The 18,880-nt window shown below is 35.1% G+C and overlaps 1 protein-coding gene across 2 annotated transcripts in view; it reads left to right on the top strand.

Moving 5' to 3' along the window:
* ZBBX (zinc finger B-box domain containing) overlaps window positions 1–18,880 on the top strand; it is a 124,186-nt gene that overhangs the window by 28,917 nt on the left and 76,389 nt on the right. For both annotated transcript variants that reach the window (XM_044255099.1, XM_044255098.1), the window contains exon 6: window positions 2,038–2,133. In XM_044255099.1, the coding sequence (XP_044111034.1) occupies window positions 2,038–2,133 (96 nt within the window). The remainder of the gene's footprint in view (window positions 1–2,037; window positions 2,134–18,880) is intronic.

Below are 18,880 nucleotides of genomic sequence, written 5' to 3'. Positions count from 1 at the left end.
ATAATGTTTTAATCATCATTTCTGTAAGAGACTGTTGTTCTTCAAACATTAGTTGAAAGGGTGGGACTAGTTCTGCTATTAGGGATAGTGTTTATTTTTCCTTCACTTAAATAAAACATTCAGTTCTGTATAGCTAATCACATTTGAAAAAGATGCAATTGGATTATGATAAATACCTCCCAAGCAGTCATTTGTCACATTGGGTTTTATTTTATTGCAGATTTTATCAAGGTTTTTCAATAAATGATTAGTGCTATGATTAATGGTCAATGTGATTTTTAATAATTTGGGTCATGGGCAAGCTTGAGTTTTCAGCCAGACTGTGGGATTAAAATCCTGGCTCCATTAGCTGTGTGACTGGGCACATTCCCAAGCATTATGTTCCTTTGTTACTTCCTCTTCACAACGGAGATACAATGATCATGTTAATTTTCTAGGGTTGTGGGGAGGATTCAGTGATGAAACATATGAAACCGTTAGAACAGTGAGTTAGTGTTCTGTAAATGTTGTGGATACTGTTATTGTTATGGGATTCTGGCCTTCCTTTTCAGTTTCTTTAGTTTTATAAAATGTCTTACTCTTTTTACCTCTGGTGGTGGTTGTTGGTGTTGTCCTAATCATCTTATATTTAATAAATCTGGTCACATTATTGCAGCAACTGTCATCATATGGAGACTTTGTAATACATTTTTTTTTTTTAAAGTAATGGTCTCCTGTTGGGTTTTTAGTAAGTGTTTACTTTTCTACACCCTATACATTCTGGTGCCTGTTACTTGGTGTGTGGTCTGCACACCAGCAGCTGCATGGACATTACCTGGGATCTTGTTAGAATGCGGGATCTAGGTCCCAATCTGGACTTCCTGAATCAGTCTTCACTGCAACAGAATCCCAGGTGATTCATATGCACGAGAGGGGTCACTGTATTGCACATTTCAGTCAGTCACTCCCTAGTCTAGGGTAGAAGAGCGTGGTCAACCTTTCCCCAATCTGCCCTAGCTGCTTTCTGCGTAAGATCCCTTGACAGGATAAGAGAGGGTGGAGGGGAAGAATGGCGGTGGGCATGCAAAGTGGAGGGAGAGGAAATGAAAAAGAATCAAAGGGAATGTGGGCTTTGTGACATAGACTTTCTGACATTATCTCTCTAGACCCTGCGCTTTCTTACTTACTTGTGCTTCTGGCATTCTTTACATGGCTCAAACTCAAGAAAATTAGAGGTCTTAGCCATTTGGGCTGCTTTTTCTTATGTTGTACAGGCTCACGTTGAAGTGGCTGTACAACTGCCTATAGTACTTTCAGTCGCAGTAAAAATTCCATTTTTTTTTTCTTTTTACTTTCAGTCTTGCTCAACACCGTCATAGGTACAGGTATATCCCATCAATTTATTCATAAATTTAAAAAAAATTACATTTTAACACCATAGGGAATTTGAAAGATAAATATAAACTTGTCCATAATCATTTTGCCAGTCATAAGAATTGCTGACATATCGATGTGGTTCCATCCTGTTCTTTTTCTTATACTTACTTTCCTTTGAGGAATCTTCTAAGCATACTTCTCAAACCATGTTTTGAGAATCACCAGTGAATTAGTACCATTGAAAGAAGTGTGTGGGGATTTTTGGAGACAAACAGTATATGCATTGTGCCATGTAAATCAATAGAGGAAAATTAAAGAACTCATAAAAATGAAGTAGTTTTGACCCAGAGAGAATGCCTGCTTAGTTCTTACCAGGTCAAGAAGTTTGGTCCCAGGTTGCTGGTGTTTTATGACTTACTTGGAATTGTATATACATATATACATCTAACACATATATCTAAAAGTTACTTGCAGCTATTATATTTATTTTCATACGACAGTAATTAGAGTTTACATATTAGTTTTTTGGGTCAAATTGTTCTAGTTTCCTTGGGCTTCTCGATTCTGATGACATCTAGGCATGTAATCGGAGAAATAAAGATAAGAATAATGACTTCTTTATGCAAATGTTTTCTCAAGGTCATTAATATAAGATTGTGTGATATTTTAATGTCTTTTAAGGTATGCCTTGAATGTGGAGAAGATTATTGTTTGGGTTGCTTTGCTAAAATTCACCAAAAGGGGGCACTGAAGCTCCATAGAACAACTCTTTTGCAGGTATGACTTTTAAAAATGCTTTACTTGCACTGTATTTATTAAATGTTTCAACCGAAAGACATTTAAAACATGTTTAATTATCTAGAATTTAGGATGACTTATATTAATTTATAAAATTCTATTATGTACAGTTTTTTACTTATATCTCAAAATTATTTTACTGAGTGTTAATCTAGGTTCAATTTTGCTATTTAAACTGGGTTTTAATATAGTTCCTGAGACATGAGCTTGATTAGAGTTTTTATTTTATTTTATTTTATTTTTTTTATTTTAAGATTTTTTATTTTATTTATTTGAGAGGGAGAGACAGTGAGAGAGAGCATGAGCGAGGAGAAGGTCAGAGGGAGAAGCAGACTCCCCATGGAGCTGGGAGCCTGATGTGGGACTCGATCCCGGGACTCCAGGATCACGCCCTGAGCCAGAGGCAGTCGTTTAACCAACTGCGCCACCCAGGCGTCCCTTGATTAGAGTTTTTAGATCATGCATTTTATCTGTGAACTTGACATTTAAAAATTAGACAGTATTTTTATCTATTGTGGTTTCAGATGAACACATGGTTTGCTTTAAGTATTATTTCTATATAGTTTATAAATAGAAATCTCTACTGTTTTCTTTTCATTTTTTTTAATTAGTCTTGTATTTGTCCTCACCCATTATCATTTAAATAAGCTTATCTCTCAGGTTTCTACTTTTCCTCCTACATAATAGAAGCTTTTATTTTTCCTCATATAGGCATTGTTCTGTGAAATGCTCAAGTTCAAACCCTGTCAGATGGTTTAAAAATTCTAATACTTAACAAGAAATATGGTTAAATATAGATAGGACATATTATACTGGTTACATTTCACAGTGCACTGATTTGTCATAGATTTTATTCATTATGCAGCAATTTATTCAACAAATATTTATTGACTACCTTTTAGAAAGCAAGGTCTGTGCTAGGCAGTACCTTACACAGATGAATAAGACTAGGATTCTGCTTTTAAGGACCTAAGTGAGAACCAGGGACCTTGTGTAATGGGTTAAAGATTTTACTATCTTGTAGGCAAAAGGAAGGAGATGATCAGATCAATATTTAGAAAGATACTGGTAGGTTTCAACTTTTACATGACACCTCACCATAAATATTGATAACTCTCAAGGATGCTGATGACTCAAGTCATAATAATCACAAAACATAAAACAGACCTTATTTGTATCAGTATTTACCAAAGTGACTTACTTTTTTTTTTTAAAGATTTTATTTATTTATTTGACAGAGAGAGAGAGAGAGTTTGCAAGCAGGCAGACAGGCAAGCAGAGAGAGAGAGAGGGGGAAGCAGGCTCCCTGCTGAGCAGAAAGCCCAATGTGGGGCTGGATCCCAGGAACCTGAGATCATGACCTGGGCCAAAGGCAGAGGCTTAACCCACTGAGCCACCCAGGTGCCCCCAAAATGACTTACTTTTGAGTGACTACACAATATTTAGAGCTTCTTAGCAGAAATCATGAGAGAAAAACAAAACAAAAATAACCAACCACCGGTTACTCTCCTGTCTCAGGAAGGTTTGTACAATTGGACAATTATAGAATTGAAAATTAATGTCTATAAAAGTGAATGTAATTGTTAATATAGAACTAATGTAGAATTTAAAGACACTCCACTTTAAGGGTAGGGTCTAATTCCCTCGCCCACCAAGCTCATATTAGTAATATTTGCTGGTGTGGAAGATACAAAGAAGAATGAGACATGGATCCGAGGTCTGGTTCTCTCCTCTCCCTCCCTCTGACCCCATCTCTATTCCTCTCTTTCATGTCTCTCTCCCTCTCTTTCTTCCATACACATCACACACACACATATACACAATTTCAAAAGACAGACTGTGCTGTGATATGGCTTTTTGTTATCCAGAGACAGATATAATATGGATCAAGTCATGCTTACTAAAAGCAATGCAATATAGTGTATGCTTTATAAACATTATGTCATTAAAATCTATGTCTTTTATGTCTTAAAAAGAAGAATGTCATCTTTCTAGATGGGATTCTCATGTAATTCTAGTGTGGAATTGATAGGGAAGAGAGAATTAATACTTATGAATATATACTTTGTATCATACACTGTTGTTATATCCTACCAGCATCACATTTTCTAGCTTTGATTGCAGGGGAAGAAAGGTTGGTGAGCCAGAAATAGTAAAATGGAATTTAAGTTCCTAGTGAATCTCAAGTTGTGGAAGACACATTCATCTCTAAAAGTTAACAGGAGTGAATTTTATAACAGGTGTGGGTCAAAGAGCATAGCAAGCGACAACAAATCCTTGAGACGTCTCTTTAAACACAGGGGTTTCTTTATGTATATATTTTAAAGTTAAATACCATAGAGAACTATGTATTTTCCATATTCATGTTAGTCCTCTGTGTTGCCCTACAGTCTGGGAAGACAAAAGTTGCTACTTGATGCTATTTCGAGGATAGTTCTGGGAAGTTCATTCCTACTGGGGAAATCAAATTAGGAGGCTAAACTTAGAGAAAAGTATGGGGAGACTGTGCATGTTGGGAGCTGAACATATATTGTTCCTCTTTTTCTATAACAACATTTCACTTACCCAAATTACTATGTAGTGAAATACCTTGAAGATTTTTTTCCAAATCAGGTAAATTTGACCTTTATTCATTGAACAAAAATTTAAATTAAAAAGGGATTTTTGTTTTAAGGAAACTTTAAAAATGTATAACATACTCCCTCCCATCTTAGCAAAGATTACGGTGAATACAGTCTCACTGTATTTTGGTGACTCCTGCTCATTGTTTTGCCCACTAGCTGTTACAATAGTTTATTAGTTAATAAGAGGCCTTGGCCAGCAGATGTAGTAGGTGGAGCTATACCTTCCTTCTAAGAGGTTTTCTCTGATTAGTATTTCATTTTTCTTCTTTTTCATGGTCTCACTAATTCTCTGCCATCACTTCTTGATTTTAATGAATTGTCCCGTTAGCTAGCTATCTGGCATTTTCTTCCTCGTTCTGTTCTCTGTTTAGCCCTTTAATTTTTTTTTTTTTTTTTTTTTAGTCATCTTGTTTTTTTTTCCTTGTTTTCATCATTCTCCCTGGTCTTTTCCCATCAGTAAAGATTCTTGTTGCTGTTGTTCCCTGGCCTGAGGACCCCTGGTCAGCAGTGAATGGTGTCTCTCTCTGTTTAGCTCTCATTAACCAGTGATATAGTATTTTTACCTTTCCACTAATTTGGCAACTGTTAAAGCCATGAGATTTTTTTTGTTGAGTGCTGAATTCATGCCAAATTTGAGAAGTTAGAGCCGACATTTGATACTTGACTTTTAAGCATTACTATATAAAAAGCAAGCTTTCTAAGCTAATGGCTACTCTACTTTTATATTCTTTAACCTATGCTGACATTTCCGGTTATTTTAGAGCACAGCCAAATTTGATTGCTGTAAACGGTTTCAGCCCCCATCCTATAGCCCAGTGAGTCTTTATATAGTTCACAATCAACAGGGACCATTTTGTACTGTATATCTTCTTTTACTTAAGAGATAAATCCTTGAAAAAATTGAAGGCAAACTATTACCATTTCCATGTTGACTGACATTATAATTTCAAAGGGTCTTTCTTTTGATTTATGATTGATTTATACTTGGCAATGATTCTAACACAAGTTTTTTCTTTTTTTCGCCTCTCCAATCTCTGTTAAATAGTTAATTATCTGCAAAATAAAGTGCAAATGCATGAGGAGAATTACTAAGGATGAAAATCCTATTTCTACATTTAGAATGATTTGCAACACTTTAAGGATTGAAACAAATTTTTTTCAGTGGGTAAGCCTCAGATTGATGAAAAATAAGGTCTTAATCTATCAGGCATTTCTATTTCCTTTTACCAACATACGATCAAACGTAAGAGACAAGGTTAATCAGAGATAATAGAAGATAGGAGGGAAAGCAAACAAAAAGTATTCCATTATGAAATACTACATGCACAAAGGGAGGTTGGATTAGGTACATCACTAATAGATTCTGGTATGTGTGTTTTCTTAATTGGAATGGAGATTTTTCTTAGCTGGGAGGGAGAGATCTTGGGAAGGGGGATGGTTATTAATGAGTGAAGAGATGATTGAGGTAGTATTTCCATGTTTTCTGGTATAAAGCATTTATATGCAGCCTCTTTACCTTTTTTAATCCCAAAGAAAGGTATGTCTATGTAGATATAATAGAGTTATATGTTTGCTTGAACATACTTGTAGGAAAGTAATCACCAGGTAGAACTTCAGTTATCATCAGAATACTATTTATGATAGTTTTTTCTTTTAGTTGACAATGACCAATATCAGCTTACAGGCTCACAATGTCATTGTTATGTTAATGTTAGGAATAATACAGTATTTTAAAATCATAACTAGTCATTTGGATAATATCATTATTACTAAGATGATCTTAATGGACCCATTTTAAATGCTGTGTGTACACAGTATTTATAGATGCCATGGTGTGCTACTGAGATCTCATCTTCAGGATTGAGATACTCACTTCCTTAGCTACCTGGAGTATTTGCCTATAGGTGGATCATATTTGGGTCTCTCCTTGGGAACCGCTCTTGGCCAAAGAGAAGTGCACTTCCAAGCTTACACTCCATTCCTTGAGGCAGTCATTTTCTGGTCCAATTTCTGGTCTACATGAGGGTACAATTTCCCAGCAGTAGACCCTTGCCTCAGTTGAGAAATCTAAATATAAATTTTATTATTGCTACAATTAAAATTACTGATTGCCACAGTCAGCTTCCCAATTCTTCCTGGAATTGAACATTTTTTTACCCCCCCCAAGTGGTAGACATTTCCTTTTGCCAGGGCAGGATCTACCCAGTAAAACTTCTTATCTGTTATCTAGATTGCAGTGTATCCTTCTCTGGACAGGCAGAGCTCAGAGAGAAAACCCAGAAGGGACAGCAGTGAACATGCTCCTTTCCTTCTCCAAAGTCTCAGCAATAAGATAGATATGTAGGGATGAAGAGTAAATATTCCCATAAAAAAGAATAATCACAAATTCCTATGATTTTAAAGTTTAGGTAATGTAAATGTCTTTGTATAAATTTGCTATTTATAAATATTAGTTAATATTGCACTTAAGAAAAAACAAAATACCTAAAATATATATAAACAACTGAGCCATGGCATGTTTTTCTTATTTTCTTAAATATGAATAGTGTTATTAACAAAGATTCCTTATGCTACAAGTTTGCATTTATTACCCTTCTATATGATTATCACTTTGTACTTCCTCTATCAAAGGGTTTTCTAAAATTATATTCTTATCAACTATACACTCTTTTATATCTTCTGATGAATTTCAAATCCTGTGAGGAAAGAGACTATTTCTATTTTGTTCATCACTGGATTCTCAGTGCTTAACATTACACCTGGTCCACATAAATTAAGTTTTTGAATAAATGGCAACACGAATGAGTCCCCAATGATACGATCAAGCTCCTGAAATAATTTGAAACTGTATTTTAAGTAGGAAAATTTTAATATTCTCTGAATTTTTGAAAACCAAAGATTGGGTAATTAAAGGAATTTATGGTATATTAATGTGTTCTGTGGGTGAAGGGCCAGCAAAAGCCTCTTAAGTCTGAGAGTTTGAACTTTAATTTCCTAGCTGTTTCCCTGGGAAGGAGATAAAGGCAGTGATGTCAGCTGTGTTCCTAGACAACATTTTTATGGTAAACATAACCCCTGATTGGCAGATGCCTCCAAATGGGAGAACTATAAATACTTCAAGTAAGCCACAGCTCCCTGCGTATGGTGAGCTTTGTATCTATGCCTTTTGCTGGGGGTTGTTCTTCATTTATCTTTTAGGCATTCCACCATTTTGTTTTTTGAAACTGTAATGCTCACCAAGGAGTCTGCCTGAGTTAACCAAACTTTCAGACTCACAAGGCTGTCATCTGACCAGTTTTGGCATCGGTCTGCTGAGAAGGGTAAGAACAGGGACAGCACTTTACTAATAGGACAGCACCAGTAGTTCTTGGGTGGGAGTCTTGCAGAAATTCATGCACAAGTACAGCTTGAATAGGTGAGGATGATGCCTGCTTAGGAGCTTTATTTTCCACCAGGGTCAATCCCCATCTGCAGATGTACTTGAAGAACACTTGTGCAGCATTGTCGACAAGAATATTTTAAAAACAGCTTCCTTGAGATACAACTTGTATCTCAAGGATGATGTTGTATCTCAGGGATTGATGAATTTATGAATTCATCAACTCAATTCAGTAGATTTTAATATATTCACAGATAATGTAGAACCATCAGCACAATTAATTGTAGAACATTTTCATCACTTCAAAAAGAAACCCCATACCCTTTTGCTACTACTCCCGTCTCCCAATACCCTCCTTCCTCCAATCTCCTGGGAACCGCTAATCTACTTTCTGCCTCTGTAGATTAGCCTATATTTCATATAAATTGAGTTGTATAATATGTGATCTTTAATGACTGGCTTCTTTTTCTCAGTAAAAATAAAAAGTTTTCAAGGTGCATCCACATTATAGCATGTGTCAGTACTTCATTTATATTTAAGGCTAAATAACATTCCATTGTATACATTGATATACCACATTTTGTTTACTCATTGTTTGATGGACATTTTGTTGGTTACAACTTTTGGCTATTATGAATAATGCTGTTATGGACATTTACGTACAGGTTTTTTTTTTAAAGATTTTATTTATTTATTTGACACAGAGAGAGATCACAAGTAGGCAGAGAGACAGGCAGAGAGAGAGAGTGGGAAGCAGGCTGCTGGCAGAGCAGGAAGCCCAATGTGGGGCTCGATCCCAGGACCCTGAGATCATGACCTGAGCCGAAGGCAGAGGCTTAACCCACTGAGCCACCCAGGCGCCCCTACGTACAGGTTTTTATATGGACATATGTTTTTATTTCTCTTAGCTATTTCTCTACCAGTGAAATTGTTAGGCCACAGGGTAACTCTGTCTTTAATTATTTGAGCAGCTCCCAGAGGGGTTCCGAAGTGGCTGCTCCATTCGACATTCCAGTGAACGGAATTTGAGAGTTCTGATTTCACTGTGTCCTAGCCAACATTTGTTTATGTCTCACTTCTTTTTTTTTTTCCTAGAATACAGTGTCATATTGCAGGTGTACAATCTAGTACTTCAACAGTTCCATACATCACCCTGGGCTCATCACGACAAGTGCACTCCCTAGTCCCCATCATGTATTTCCCCCGTCCTCCTATCCCTCTCACCTCTGGTAACCCTCAGATAGTTCTTTGTAATTAAGAGGCTGTTTCTTGGTTTATCTTTTTTTTCCCTCTCTTATGTTTTCCCTTTGCTTGTTTTGTTTCTTAAATTCTACATATGAGTGAAATAAGGTATTTGTCTTTCTCCGACAGTTCTCTTAGCATTATACTTTCAAGCTCCATCTTTGTCTTTGCAAATGGCAGTATTTCATCCCCTATTTTTTCCAAGTTCTTACATTAATTCCAGTAAGCTAATTCAGTGTAATATTAGTTTAGGTGTCAAATTTAGTGATTCACCACTTCCATACAACACCTGGTGCTCATCAGGACCAGTGCACTCCTTAAGGCCCATCACCTATTTCACCCATCCCCCTACCCCCTTCCCTTCTGGTAATCATGAGTTTGTTTTCTATAGTTAAGAGTCTTTTTCTGGGTTTTCTTCCCCCTCCTTATGTTTGTTTGTTTTAGTTCTTAAATTCCGCATATGAGTGAGATCATATGGTATTTGTCTTTCTCTGATTGACTTTACTTAGCATAGCTGCACCTATGTTGTTGCAAATGGCAAGACCTCGTTCTTTTTATGGCTGAGTAATATTCCATTGTATATATATACCACATCTTCTTTATCCATTCATCAGTCAGTAGACACTTGGGTTCTTTCCTTATCTTGGCTATTGTAGATAATGCTGCTGTAAACATAGGGATGCATGTATCCCTTTGAATTGGTGTTCTTATATTTTGTGTATAAATAATCAGCAGTTTCACTGTTGGATCATAAGGTAGTTCTATTTTTAACTTTTGTTCTTTGGAGAAACACTGATAAGTTTTCTCTTCATTTCTTAAAGATTTATTTATTTATTTGAGAGAGAGAGAGAGAGAGAGCACACACAAGGGACTGGAGGGCCAGGGGGAGAGAGAGTTTTGAGGAGAATTTGTGCCAGTGCAGAGCCCGGTGTGGGGCTTGATCTCACAACCCTGAGCTCCCACCCTGAGATCACCCCTGAGCCGAAACCAAGAGCTGGAAGCTTAACCAACTGTGTCACCCAGGTGCCCCTACAAGTTTTGAGAGGACCTAGGTATGGGACAGTTAATAGGCAACACTTCAGTGAAACCACATCTATGATGACTTGTTCAATGCTAGTATCAAGAAAGGCTAAAAAAAAGAAAAAGATGATATTTGAAAGGGGTATGGTAAAGGGAGAGTAGGGCTTCTATTACTATCAGGGTGGAGTTGGAAGAACATAAGTGGTTTAGGGAGTATGTTACAAAATCAAATGACAGATGGAGTAACAGATACGGTGGAGAAGGATACAGTGCAAAGGTTTCATACAGATGTGGTTCAAACTAATATCAAAGGGAAGGAAGAGTGTTTCTGTAATATTTATACTAAGGGACTCTAAGATAAAACTCATATATGCAAGCTCAGAAACTTGCAGGGTTGTTGTGAGGAACAAATTAAATGACAACAAATATTAAAGTATTCTGCTTATAGCAGGTGCTCCATATATTAGGTTTTATTAGACAGAATATAGTACTTGGAGAAATTCAGCACAATTCCTACATTCTAAATTTAGAACCTGGAAAACAGATTATATTCATGGTAATGAATCTAAAGAATTAATGAAAAGGTTACCTTTGGTTTTAGGGTTATTTTTAAAATCATTATAGTAATATATATTTTGGGAGGCTCATGAACAACCAGTGAAGTAAAGTTTTAGAGAAAAACGGACTTTCTCATTATCCAAATAGAGAATAATAGAATCTCAATTTTGGAGGGGACCATAAAAATTATTATTCTAACCACATGTCTGAACCTTTAATCAATCACATTGTTATTGAATATTTGAGGAGCCTTTATAATTTGCAGGTGCTAGTAATGTTCTTAAAATTTTTTTCATGGAATCTGACAAGTTTTACAGTATTTTATGTTCATTGGTCTTTATAGGACAAAAATGTTCAGTTGTGATGTAATAGCACTGCTATATATAAAAACCAAATATGACAAATTGTTGATTGTTATTTGTTAGGAAGCTTATTCTGCTATGATAAAAAATCTGTTATTCAGAGCACTGCATATAAAATCATTTCTTTCTCATATAGCTCAATATGAGTAATTACTGAAAGCAGCTAACTCATCTGGATGCATTATACATGTAATATTAGTTGAAAACAATAGTAAGTACTTGCCAAGGTAATTAATATAGTGCATAATTATACGGCATCAAAACTGCAAATAGAAAGATTGCAGGTGTGAATTTCCTGTGTTATTTTTTTTGTTGCTATTCTGGCTCACTTTTAAGATTGCTATCTAAGTAGAATTTTTAAATGTTAATAAAACTTGAAAATCACAGTTATTTAGATCAAGATCCCATTTTATTATTTTTCTGGATATCAAGTGGTTTAACAGTTTTTGACAATATGTTTTCTTTTATATACATATGCTTTATTGTCTTATTTTAAAATATTTTCCTGCATGAATTGTTTTATTTAATGATTTTCACATCACTTTTTGACACTATTAAATATTGAGTCTGGATTAGTTTTATTTGACATTTACTATCCCTTGAATAGTAAACCACATTTTTAATTTTTTTAATTGAAATAAAATTGGTGTATAACATCATATTAGTTTCGGGTGTTCAAAATAATTCCATTTTTGTATACATTACAAAGTGATCACCTCAATAAGTTATCATCTGTCACTGTGCACTTAACCACCCTCATCCATTTTATCCAACCCCCTTCCCTCTGATAGCCATGTATTCTCTTCTCTGTATTTATGGGTTTTGTTTTGTTTGTCCATTTGTTTTGTTTTTTTTAGATTCTGCATGTGAATGAAATCATGCAGTGTCTGTCTGTCTGACTTATTTTGCTTTGCATAAAACCCTCAAGGTCCATCCATATTTTCACAAGTGGCCTCCTTCTTTGTGGCTGAGTAGTATTCCATTGTGTGTGTGTATAATATTATAAATACATATATACACATGTACATATATGTATATATATACCACTTCTTCTTTATCCATTCATCTATTAGTAGACACTTAGGTTTCCATATCTTGGCTATTGTATATACTGCTACAGTCAATGAAAGAGTGCGTATATCTTTACAAATTAGTGTTTTTGTTTTCTGTAGGTAAATACCACAAAGTGAAATAGCTGGATCCTATGATAGTTCTCCTTTGTAATTTTTAAGGAAACCTCCATACGGTTTTCCATGCTGGCTATACCAATTTACATTTCCAGCAACAGTATATGAGGATTCCCTTTCTTCTATACCCTCATCCACACTTGTTTCTTGTCTTTTTGGTAACAGCCATTGTAACAGATGTGAGGCCATACCTCATTGTGGTTTTGGTTTGCATTTTCCTGGTAGTGAATTTGAATATCTTTTCATGTGCCTGTTAGCCATCTGTATGTCTTTGGAAAAATTTCTGTTTAGATCCTCTGTCCATTTCTTAATCAGATTCTTTAGGTTTTTGTTTTGCTTTTTGTTTGGTTTTGTTTTTTGTTCTTGAGTTGTTTGAATTCTTCATATATTTTAAATATTAATCCCTTATTGGTTATATGATTTGCAAATGTTCTCTTCCATTGAGAAGGTTGCTGTTTCATTTTGCTGATAGTCTCTTTTGCTATGCAGAAGGTTTTTAGTTGGATGTAGTCCCACTTATATATTTTTGCTTTTGTTGCCTTTGCTTTTGGAGTCATATCCAAAAATTGAAAACCAAGCCTGATGTCTGGGAGTTTACTGTCTACTAGCAGTTTTATGGTTTCATGTCTGACATTCAAGTCCTTAATTTATGTTGAGTTAGTTTTTGTGTGTAGTGTAAAATAATAGTCTAGTTTCATTCTTTTGCATATGTCTGTCCAGTTTTCCTAACACCATTTATTAAAGAGACTGTCCTTACTCTCTCTGTTGTATATTCTTGACTCTGTGTTATAAATTATTGACCATATATGTGTGGGTTTATTTCTGGGATCTCTCTTCTGTTTTATTTTGATCTACAGGCCTGGTTTTATGCCAATACTATACCAGTTTGATTACTTTAGCTTTGTAGTATAGTTTGAAGTCAGAGAGCCTGATATCTCCAACTTTGTTCTTTCTCAAGATTGGTTTGATAAATCTCAAATCTTTGTTATTCAAGGTCTTTTGTTGTTCCATATGAAGTTTAGAATTATTTGTTCAATTCTGTGAAAAATATCATTGGTATTTTGATGGGGATTGCATTTAATCTGTAGATTGCTTTGGGTTGTATGGACATTTTGACAATATTAATTCTTTTAATACATGAGCACATAATATCTTTCCATTTATTTATGTCTTCAAATTCTTTCATCAGTGTTTTATAGTTTTCAGTGTACAGTTCTTTTACTTCCTGGTTAAATTTATTGGTTAAATTTATTTCTAAGTTTTCTATTCATTTTCATGTAATTCTAAAAGGGATTGCTTTCTTGATTTCTCTTTCTGATAGTTTGCTATTAGTGTATAGAAAACAGATTTCTGTATATTGATTTTGTATCTTACTACTTTACTAATTTCATTTATTAATTCTGATAGATTTTTTAGTGGAGTCATTAGGGTTTCCTATATATAGTATTATGTCATCTATAAATAATGACCATTTTATTTCTTCCTTTCCAATTTGATTGCTTGTTTCTTTTTCTATTCTGTGTCTAGGATTTCCAATGATCTGTGAAACAAAAGTGGTGAGAATGGGCAAGTTTGTCTTGTTCCCAATCTTAGAAGAAAAGTTTTCAGCTTTTTACCATTAAATATGATGTTAGTTTTGGGTTTGTCATATATGACCTTTATTGTTTTGAGATTCTTTCTTTCTTTCTTGATAGTTTTTATTATAAATTTTCTTACTTGTCTTTCTTGTTGATAGTTTTTATTATGAATGGGTGCTGAATTTGGTCAAGTGCTTTTTTTGGCATCTGTTAAGAAGACTGTGATTTTTATCCATTTTGTTAATGCAGTGAATCAGGTTGATTGATTTGCAGATGTTGAACCATTCTTGCATCGTTGGAATAAATCTCACTTGATCAGAGCACATGATCCTTTTAATGTGTTGTTGAATTTGGTTTGTTAACATTTCGTTGAGAATTTTTAATCTATGTGCATTAGGGATATTAGATTGTAATTTTCCTTTTTTGTGGTATCCTTGTCTGGTTTTGGTATCAGCGTAATGCTGACCTCATAAAATGAGTCTGGAGTATTCCTTCCTTTTCAGTAATTTATCAGAGTTTGAGAAGTATTAAGTCTTTTTTTTTTAATATTTGGTACAGTTTATCAGTGAATCCATCTGGTCATAGACTTTTGTTTGTTGGGAGTTTTTTGATTACTGATTCAATCTCCTTATTCTAGTAATCTATTTAGGTCTTCTATTTCTTCATGATTAATTTTAGAAGATTATATGTTTCTAGGAATTTATCCATTTCTTCTGGGTTGTCCAATTTGTTCGAGTAAATTGTTCCTAGTATTCTCTTATGATCTTTTATATTTCTGTGGATTATTTTATATTTCTGTGGATTCTTCTCTTTCATTTTTTATTTCATTTATTTGAGTCCTTTCTTTTTCCTTGATGATTTTAACTAAAGGTTTGCCATTTTGTTTATCTTTCGAAGAACCAGCTTTTAGTTTCATTGATCTTTTCAATTTTTCCCTCTATTCATTTGTTTCTGTTCTCATCTTTATTATTTTCTCCATTCTACTAATTTGAGGATACTTTTGTTATTTTTCTAGTTCCTTTGGGTGTAAAAGTTTGTTTATTTGTAATTTTTGTTTTTCTTGAGGTACTCCTGCATCAATATGAACTTCCCTCTTTGGATATATTTGTGATTTTTTTCATGTAATTGATTTCTAATTTTATACCACTTAGTTGGGAAAAAATGCTTGTTATGATTTCAGTGATCTTAAATTTATTGAGACTTATTTTGTAGTCTAACGTGATCTATCCTAGAGAAAGGTCCATGTGTACTTGAGAAAAATGTTTATTCTGTTGCTGTTGGATGGAATGTTCTGTGTATATCTATTTAGTATATCTAGTCTAATGTTTCATATAAGACTGATGTTTCCTTATTGATTTTCTATCTAGATGACCTATCCACTGGTGTAAGTCGGACATTAGATTCCCCTACTATTATTTTATCACTGTCAATTTCTTCCTTTAGGTCTGTTAATACTTATTTTATATATTTAGTTGCTTCTATGTTGGGTTTATAAATACTTACAAATATTATCTTGTTGGATTTTCCTCTTTATTATTATATAATGCCTTTCGTTTTACTACAGTTTATGTTTTAAAGTTTGTTTTGTCTGATGTAAGTATAGCTACACCAGCTTTTTTTTTTTTTTCCACTTCCATTTGCATGGAATATCTTTTTCTGTCCCTTCACTTTTAGTCTGTTTATGTTGTTACTTGTAAAGTGAGTCTCTTGTAGGCAACATATAGATGGGTCTCTTCTTAACACATTAAAATCATTTTATGTCTTTTGGCTGAAGGATTTAGTTCATTTACATTAAAGTGATTATTGATAAGTATGTGCTTATTGACATTTGGTAGTTCTTTGGCTGTTTTTGTGGTTTTTCTCTTTTCCTTTCTTCTTCTCTTATACCCTTCCTTCTCTTGTGTCTTGATTATGTGTTATGTTTGGATTCCTTTATCATTATCTTTTGTATATCTACTATAGTTTTTTGCTTTGTGCTTACCATGAGGTTCACATATAAGATTATATATGTATATATGTGTGCATGTATATCTACATATATGCATGCATATATATTTCATAGTATTTTTAAGTTGATAACAACTTGAAATTAAAAGCATTCTAAAAACTCTAAATTTTTATTCTCCTCCCATACCATTTTATATTTTTGATGCTATATTTTACATCTTTTTATTTTCTGTATTTCTAACTAATTATTATAGTTATAGTTAACTTTACTACATTTGTCTTTTAACCTCTATGCTATCTTTATAAGTGGCTAGTTTGCTAATTTTATTATATATTTGCTTTCTCCTGTAAGATTTTGACTTTCATATGTTTTCTTATTATTTAGTTAGTATCTTTTATTTTCAGCTTAAAGAAGTCTCTTTAGCATTTCTTGTAAGGCCGGTTTAGTAATGATGGACTCCTTTGGCTTTTGCTTGCCTGGAAAACTTTCTCTCTCCTTCAATTCTGAATGATAGTCTTGCCGGTTAGAGTATTCTTGGTTGGAGTTTTTTCCTTCAAGCACTTGGAATCTATCACGATGCTATCTTCTGGTCTATAAAACTTCTGATAAAATGTAGTTGATAGTCTTTTGGGGGTTCCTTTGTACATAACAAGCTGTTTTTCTCTTGCTTCTTTTAAGATTCTCTCTTTAACTTTTGACATTTTAATTATAGTATGTCTGGTGTGGGTTTTTTGATTTATATTTTTTGGAACTCTCTGTACTTCCTGGACCTAGATGTCTGTTTTCTTCACAGGTTAGGGAAGTTTTGAGATATTCTTTCTTCAAATAAGATTTCTGTCATTTTGTTTTCTTTCTCTTCTCCTTCAGAGACTCTATCATGTGACTGTTATTCTGCTTGGTGCGAATGTCCCATAAGTTATATTTACTTCTCTAATTTGTTATTGTTGCTCTGTTTGGGAGATTTCCACTGCTCTGTCTTTCAGATTTCTGATCCATTCTTCTCTATCTAATCTGCTATTGAAATTTTCTATTGTATTTTTCATTTCAGTTATTGTATTTTTCAGTTCTTCAGTTCTATTTGGTACTTTCTCATTTTTTAAAAAAAACTTTTGTTGAATTTTCCCTGTGTTCATCCATTCTTCTTCTGAATTTAGTGAGCATCTTTATGACTATTACTTTGAACTCTTTATCAGGTAAATTACATACTTATGTTCCATTGGGAGTTTTACTGTGGCTTTATCTTGTTCTTTTTGTTTGGAACATATTCCTCTATTTCCTTGACTTGCTTCTTTCTCTGTGTTTGTTTCTGTGTATTAGGTGAAGCAACTACCTCTCCCAGTCTTGCGTGACCTTGTGTAGACGAGGAACATTATTGTTCAATCTTGCTTTAGTTCTTGGTTCTTTTGAACCATCATGATTATTTAAGCAATCTGATTTGTTCCTGATAAAACCCAGTTGTTGAGGTTGTTCCCAGACCTGCCAGTGTTCCAAAAGGAGGCATCTCAGCCAGTGAGTTTCAAGCCTACATAAACCCATACCCTCAGGCAGCAGTTTTTAAGTATGCAAATATATACAGTCCTTTGGAACCACAGTTGCAATCCTGCCAGCCTCCAGACCAGGCAATTCAGAGCCAGCCCCTTTATGGCAGTTGTAAAAATCAAGGCTTTAGATGAGTATATAAGCTTCCTTCTAAGAGATACTAGGTGAGCTGTAGTAAGGTCCAGGAGAGTGCAAAGCTGGATCCCCCTGATACATCCCCTGAGAGCCCCTCCATAGTCTCTATATATGTATGGTAAACTGATGCCTAGCCTTCAGGCTAAAGCTCCAGAACAAGTAAATAGGCCTTTTTTCATAAAAAGACCATTTCAGTCTGCTTTCTGTGCTATGCCATCCAGTTGATAGCCTTCCAAGAACTTTCTCTTTGATTGTTTTAGTCCTTTGAGGCCCTGTAGCACAGATCCAAGCCACCAGAGCCAGGTGTTCAGGGGGCAGCCCTGTGTGGACTGTGCATACCAACCCACTGGCTTCAGTGGGGCCATAGGAGAACTTGGCACTAAGGCAAGCTCACTGACTTCACTGGGGCCACAGGGAGCATGGAGCTAGGTCAAGTCCCCCAGCTCTAGCTGGGAAAGCTTGTGGGTGGAGCCTGCCTGCAGGATGAAGAGAGACCACAGGAGTGTAGGGGGGCAGGGAAAGCCTGCCAGCTTTAGGGCAGAGGTCAGGAGAGGAGGAAGCCTGCTTGTTTTAGCAGGGCTATGGTGAGGGGGTGGAGCAAGCCCACCAGGGCCAACAAGATAGAAGCAGGTAGAGCACAGCAATGGTGCCTGCCGTTACTTCCTTCTCCACAGAAAGTCCTACCAGATTACTGTGTCTTTAAGAGAAACTTGAAGATTAGCTAATAGATCTTCACATATGGTCTAGGTGCTTTTCAAACTGTTGCTTTTACTTCTCACGGTGAGTCTGCATGCAAACCCTTTGACAGTAGAGTTTCTGTTCCCTTAATCTTTTGGATCTCCTGGATATAAACCCCATTGTTTTTCAGAGCCAGACATTTTGGCGGGGGTGGGGGGGCAGCTCTCATCTTTCTGGTATAGATCCCAAGGGCTGAGATGCCTGATGTAGGTATAATGCCTTACTTCTTAGGGAAAAACTCCATAGTTGTGAGATCCTTCCCAATTGTGGGTCAGCATCCCAGAGATGAGGATTTTGGCAACACTCCATCTCTGTCTCTCCTACCTGTCTTAACATGGTCCTTTTATCATTTGTTCAGCTAGTTTCCAGTTCTTCAGGTCTTTTGTAGAGGGAATTGGTCTCTATGTAGCTATAGAT

The sequence above is a fragment of the Neovison vison genome, chromosome 6 (genome assembly GCF_020171115.1).
Source record: "Neovison vison isolate M4711 chromosome 6, ASM_NN_V1, whole genome shotgun sequence".
NCBI lineage: Eukaryota > Metazoa > Chordata > Mammalia > Carnivora > Mustelidae > Neogale > Neogale vison.
This window is presented reverse-complemented; position numbering and strand designations above follow the sequence as displayed.